This window comes from Oncorhynchus kisutch, linkage group LG30 (assembly GCF_002021735.2).
Source record: "Oncorhynchus kisutch isolate 150728-3 linkage group LG30, Okis_V2, whole genome shotgun sequence".
NCBI classification, from domain to species: domain Eukaryota; kingdom Metazoa; phylum Chordata; class Actinopteri; order Salmoniformes; family Salmonidae; genus Oncorhynchus; species Oncorhynchus kisutch.
In genome coordinates, this window is record NC_034203.2 from 49,244,494 (window position 1) to 49,251,508 (window position 7,015).

At 48.2% G+C, this 7,015-nt stretch overlaps 1 protein-coding gene across 1 annotated transcript; it reads right to left on the reverse strand.

The window, feature by feature from the left end:
• Positions 1-2,423: 2,423 nt before the first annotated feature.
• Positions 2,424-3,356, reverse strand: LOC116358607 (ubl carboxyl-terminal hydrolase 18-like). The gene has a single exon (XM_031810133.1). It carries the CDS (start codon positions 3,354-3,356, stop codon positions 2,424-2,426), a length of 933 nt encoding a protein of 310 aa, XP_031665993.1.
• Positions 3,357-7,015: the final 3,659 nt, after the last annotated feature.

The window sequence follows — 7,015 nt, forward strand, 5'->3', positions numbered from 1 at the left end:
GACGAAACTGGACATGGTGACAGTGAGAAGACTGACACTTGTTACTCTATAGTCACACCTGAAACAATTCCCATTTTGACGTGGATCAAGAACCTTCCCACTCTACTGCTGAGTGAACCTTGGTTGAAAGAGGAAAGTCTCAGGAGAGATGCTGTTTGTACTCTCCTCGGATTGGATAACACCCTTTTAGACAAAAGAAACGGGGAAATCCTCGCCAATTGGGTCAGCAACAACCGAACCGTTGTAAATACACTTCAGAGCCACGGCTTGCAGGACAGACTCAGCAAAGCCCTGATTGATAGCTTAGAGGCTATGTCCATAAACAACTGGAGACGCAAGATATCACTATCCTTCCAGGGTACCTGGTGTCAACCGGGGGATGATTCAGCGCAACCAGTGGCCAAACTGTCCAGAGAGATTAAGCCTGGAGCTGAGAGAAAGCGAAATGATTCGGATAGCACACACATTATTGGCAAATCTACTAAGAAAGAAAGGCCTTTTCACAAGACCAAAGTGGTAAATCGGGTTCGCTCCGCTTATCAGTCAAATAAGTCATTGGGTATAAAGTCATCCTGGTGGAAGGGTTTCCTAAAATACCAACAATCAACAGAGAACAGAAGGCAACCCAAGTACAGTGGCGACGATGACCACCCTTGGCTGAGCCAGGCCGAGGAAGTCCCCAGTGAAGAGGAGGAAGAGTGTAATGTGGATGAAAGTGACATCCCCGGTGACGAGTTGGAGGATACAATGGGCTACGACAACAGCGAGGCCCTTGACGAATACGATTACAGTGACCCATTCATAAATGACCAATCTACTGGTGAAGAACAAAGCAGTGAAGACGAAGAGGAGGATGATGCATTCTGTGCTCAGGTGAAAAAGAGGGCAAAAGTGGCTAAGTCTAAAACCAAGAATGTTAAGCGGGGACATAGGCATAACAGCTGGTCACAGTCAGAGTCCGAACAAGAGTCCGAACAGGATGCCCATACCTCTAAGCCTAGCTGTGGTGGGTTGAGAGAGGAAAGGAACATCTATAAGCGCGCACTGCTATCCGACTCGGACGATTCTATAAAGCAAGATTACAAGCGTGTCAAACTCACAAAAACCAACCGCTGGCATCACAAGAGAGAATCTAAAAGGAGCAGGAGGGACAAGGGGTGTAAAGAGACGGATCTCAAGTTTGTAGGAAGGAAAGACAAAGCCTGTGCTAAAAAGAGACTGGACAAGTCTAACACAAGGTGTGAAACTGTAAAGACCACTAAGCAGATACAAACCCACAATCGAGATTCACACCAATACAAAAAGAAACTGTCCGATCCTGAGGAAGATGAGGACGTCTACCAAGGGGAGGGACCCACTCGGCAGAGAATAAAAAGGGTGCCTTGTTCCAAGTCAAAAGGCACTCGCTCTCCAGTTATCTATACCGACTCAGAGCAGGAGGACATATGCACGCCTAAGAAGATACAAAAAAGCCCACTTGTCAATAGGCCCCGGGAGAACCTTGACAACCCAGGAGCCGCCGTTTCCAAACATCAGCAACTGGCCAACCTCCCAGGTGTTACAGGTTCACATCGGAGGTCGGATGTGTCACAAGTCAAAAGACACAGATTACATGTAGAGGCTGGGAAGGCAGCCAGGGTTTCTGATCAAGCTGCCTGGCTAGCGGACACCACTCAACACGAGTGTTCGGATCAGGAGGAATGTGGAGAGGATCACCATACCAATCCTGCTGAGCCTACATCCGCTGCCAAGTCAGAGTGCCAGTCAGAAGAGAACACGGGGTCTCAGTCAGAGGACGATTCCGAATTGGACTTTAATGATCAACTGGACAAAAAATCTGCAAGGGCAAGGTGTAGCATATCTGAAACGGACTCTGGTGAAACTGAATATTTTGTTTCTATGTGATAACAGTTATGTCTTCCCATATAATAAAGAAGCAGCCTGTACGTGGGCCGAAAAGTGCTTACGTTATACGATATTTAGAGGGGCTGGCTAACAGTGTCTCTGTCTCGCAGTTAGATGAACCGTGTATGTCTTCAGCAGCGCTGTCAGCTACGTATTCAACCTTGCGGTATAAAGAGGAGGAACCCAAGGTTGTTGTCAATACCCTGGATAGGTATCTTTTGAAGAAATGAAACCAATGTGTTTACTTTGATATGGAAATATGTTAACCTGTGTGACTGCCCTATACCGAAAGGTATACCCATCCTTGTATGACATAATAAACTTGAGTTAAACACGGTACATGTTATCAGGATCTATTTGTGTTTGTCTTTGCATCTGTCTTCACCTGAATGTAATCATAGCCCTTCTATAATATAACACTGGACGCTTACAATGGTACTTTCATCACACCTTTATTAGTTGATCCAAGGAAATACAAGGTACACACTGATAGATACTATTACATATGTACAGAACCTTCATGTCACACAGTGGGGTAGCTGTTTATGGTACATGAGCATATAAGCTACGCCATTGTATAGCATAGATCCAGCTTCGTAGGTTGACTTGACATCTTCCCAAGAGCACACTCTGACATGAGAGTCGTCTGCGAGATACCAAATATTGTTGTCGTCTCGCACATAAGCTGTGTAATGTCCACAGTAGTGAGTACCACGGTGGGCTACAACAGCATACAGCTTGTATACAGTAGCTACCGGTGCTTCAGGGTCTTTCATGATATATTTCAGGTCCAGTGTCTCAGGGAAAGCAAACCTTGTGCCCGTCTTGACTATATCAGTGGTATCTCTGCCAATGTTCCTAACACGTTCGATCCTCATACACACAACCTGCGGCAATGTCACTACCTTGCTGGTGATTTCAATCTGAGTTCCTGTGTGGCAGTGTGTACAATGGTAGTCACAGGTGGTGAACGTGATGTCAGTGTACAGTTTTATGTACTGCTGCAGCTCTGTGGGGAGATTATCACCTATCAACACGGTGATCGTGTTGGACTTATTGAGTGTGGACTGGACTGTGTTACAACGGAGGCAGCGCACACGGTTCTCATTCTCAATGTCCCACAGAGAACCTATCCTCTTAGCTATCCCACAGTCGTCTGCTAGAGCGTTGATGATGCACTTGAAGACCACGTCCGAGTCCTCCTGAACATCGAAAGGGGCTCCTCTGTACAATGTCATTGCGTTTACTAGTAAGCTCGGATCACACGGTGACGCGTTGCCTTTGGTCATATCGTAGATGAGACACTTAAGCCTCACTGCCACCGAATTCGGAGACCGGGGATCTTGACCATCAACCTGCAGAATGAACTCCCGTAGCTCACGTGTCCCACACAGCACTTGGACAACGCTGTTGATGCTGCAGTAAGCCCCGTAATTGATCAAGCCGCGCATAGTGTAAGGTGGACAGGGAGACCAATCAGCCTTGGCAGAACAACGACACAGATTCCGATGTGACCCAGTCGACAGCAGTTTAGGATATCTAGTACTTTACGACATTTAGTACTCAGTCACGCTGAATGTCATCACGCTATTGAACAGCTCTCTGAGAGATAACACAGACCCCTCGTGGTTCAGTAGAACCATGAGTATTGTCATCTTGTAATAGTCGAGCGTGAACTCCTGCACGGGTCCCTGTCGCTTACACTTTGTGAACAATATCACAGGGGCCCACTTGGAATCGATATGGGACACTAAGTCGTGTGTGAAACAGCTACCATTGTCAGTCAGTAACTTTGACCGGTCCAGTTGATCTATCCTGACAACCCCAGAGAGGGCAGAGACGTTCAGAGTCACCTTTGTCAAACCCTGCGTACAATCTAATGTCGTCACTTCCAGCCTAGATGATCCGAATATCTTCACCCTCATCCTTAGCACTATGTTCCTAACCAGTGTACTCAGCTTAGTATCACCCAGGCCTTCTGCTGTCTGGTTGCCTCTGTAAGGCTGAGGTTCTCCGTATACCAGCAGTTTGCCGCTGCTTTTATTACGAGCGTCTTCTTCCTCACCCAAGTATGTCAGCCAGTCAGGTATTTCGGATGTGTAATCTCTGAACGTGAAGTATCTACCGATTAGAGTTAAGAGGTGTGGACTTGTCCTTTCGTCGTTATTGAATTGGCGCAACCACCCGATCGAGTCGGTCAGTACCTGCGAGGTAGACGTGCCAGTACTGAGATTGCAAAGCCATTTGCACAGGTTCGAGTCCGGTAAGTGCTTTGACACCATAGTAGTACAGAGACCGGTCAAGTTCTTACATTGGTCACTGAACATCGAGGCCAATGGCTTGTTGAAGTTCCTGCTCAGATAAGGGACAATGTCGATCATCACAGCTCCTTTGCCGATAAGGATATATCTCCATTCGGTCATGTGAGTAGGCAGCAACTGCATATCTAGGGCCTCCTTGAGCGTGAGAAACACTTGTAGCAGAAAAGCGTATACAGAGTTAGGTGAGTCTGCGACGGTCCAGTTAAACACCTGCTTGCAGTCATCGAACAACTGAGCGTATTGGAAGATGAACACATCCTTGCGCATAGAGCACTTACACAATCCATGTCTGGGACCAGCAAATATAAGAGGGTGCATTTGGGTAATACTCTGTGACTGGATGACCACGCTGTCTTTGAAACGTGCTATCTCCTTCTCGTTGGTACTCTTCAGAATGACCATGGTTGTGTTTATCTCCCCCTCGATCCTCTTGCCTCTCATACTCACCCTACCCTCTATATCATCACCGATATCCTGTACTGGCTCTGTTGCCGGTATGATGCTGGGTGGTTTCTGTGTACCCTCACCACTAGCGTCAGCACTGTTCCCCTTGCACTGGCTGACAATATGGTTGTCCACACTGGCTCCCGCTTGGCCTATGGTGAGGTCTAGAGCCTTGATCATCTTGCCTCTCATATTATTCACCCTACCCTGTATAGCATCACCGACTGCGGCCAGCATGTTACTGGGTGGGTTCGATGCATCCTCGCCACCGGCTTCAGTAATGGGCCCCTGGGACGGGCTGACAATGAGGTTGTTCACACTGGCACCCGCTTGGCCTATGGTGAGGTCTAGAGCCTTGTCAGAGCTATCGCCCACAGACGCTATATTACAATTGCCATTGTTGACTATCTCATCACCCAAATTGCCACAGCTCAACATTTCCTTGATCATCTTGCCTCTCATATTATTCACCCTACCCTGTATAGCATCACCGACTGCGGCCAGTATGTTACTGGGTGGGTTCGATGCATCCTCGCCACCGGCTTCAGTAATGGGCCCCTGGGACGGGCTGACAATGAGGTTGTTCACACTGGCTCCCGCTTGGCCTATGGTGAGGTCTAGAGCCTTGTTAGAGCTATCGCCCACAGACGCTATATTACAATTGCCATTGTTGACTATCTCATCACCCAAATTGCTACAGCTCAACATTTCTGTCAAGTCGTCACTCCATTCAAGGTTATTCAAATCCAGGAGAGATACATCCCTTGACATGTGCCCCGCATCAGTTGTGACCGAGTTGTCCATACCATAAGCCTCCTTGGATTGGACAGGATGAAGTTCATCTGTCAGTTTGTGTGCCTGTTTCACATCTATTATGACGGAGGGGTGAGGATGGAGCTGATGCTGTGGACAGTGTTGGTTCGAAGTACCCACGTCTGGATTATCTACGTACACCCCGAGAGCCATCTTGGCAGGTCTGACCCCGGACCGATTGTCTGTTTCAGCAACCTTGCGTTTGCTATACTTGCTCTTGTATAGACTTTCGAGCTCCGTGGCCTTGCTCGAGTACCAACTGTACGGCTGGATAAGATCAGGAGCCAACCTGATAAGGTCTATTCCGTAGTACACTTTGGGATCGGAACCGATCACTGTAACCGGGGATTGCGTCGCCGATCTCTCTTCCACAAGTTTAGTGAGGTCATTGGGGACACAGTCGTTGGCCACTATCATGTCGGTTGACCTATAGTTCCCTACCTGTACGGACAAGGGCATCTGTGTGGAAGGTGTCTGAGCATCCTTGACATCTATCGCCAAACACTGGTATCGTTTGAGATTAAGCAGTGTGGAAGGAGACCATCTCTCTTGAGGAAACAGGGTAATGCATAGCACTCCCATATGGACAAAAGCTTTGTCCACTATCTTGGAGCCAATGACAGAGAGTTTATTGCGTATGGTCCCCGCGCTGGGCCTTGTGTGTTTGTATTTCGCTTGGAGGGAGCTAGCGTTTAACGATCTCATGTAGCGTATTCCCAAAGTCTCATTGTCATCCGGTCTGTAAACCCCTACCATATCGGATAGATTGGCAGCGTATGTCATCTTACAATATTCGTTGTCCGAACCTTTGTATTGGAACAAGGGCGAGCCGCTGTGTAACTCCCACATCACACAGTACCAGCTGAATATGTCGCTCCCCATGGCCGAGTTCAAGCACCATAGCACTTCGGGAGCCATGTTAGTGCGGTTGCCCCGAGGCTGATCTGGGGTAGAGAAGTTGCATGATGTGCCAAAGTCGCTGATCTTGAAAGCAAATGGTATTGTATTTCTATCAGGCTGGTGACAGACCAAGACGTTCCTGTGCGTGAAGTCCCTGTGCTGGATGGTTCTCGATCGCAAGTATTCAAGCCCCCGGAGAGTATCCAGTTCTACTAAGGGGACTACTGAGGCATTTTGTATACGCCACATGAACTCCTGTAGCGAGAACAGTGCTCGTTCCATGACTACAACTGCTCTACCTCCCAATTGGTAGCCGGCAATGTCACACCAAAAGCCTCCGAACGTGCGGAGGATGTTGGGGTGTTTTATTGACACGCCGATCATCACCTCCTCCACCTGCGAGGCAATGTGCGCGTAGCGACTAAATTCATTGTCTATGAAAGGAACACTCCAGTCCACCATTTCCGGAAAAAGGTTGGTCTTTGCAACTAGGTGATCGTTAACTTGAACCGTCACCCCAAAGCCTCCTCGACCTAGCACCATGTCCGGTCTGGATACCAGGTCTTCTATGTCGAAGCCACATTTCGACCCCCTCGGCCCTGATATGTTAGCGTAGATGCTCCAGTGATGTG

Bases quoted from the DNA above. Each gene is read 5' to 3' on its own strand.
- LOC116358607 (XM_031810133.1), bottom strand. From the start codon at position 3,356: ATGCGCGGCTTGATCAATTACGGGGCTTACTGCAGCATCAACAGCGTT.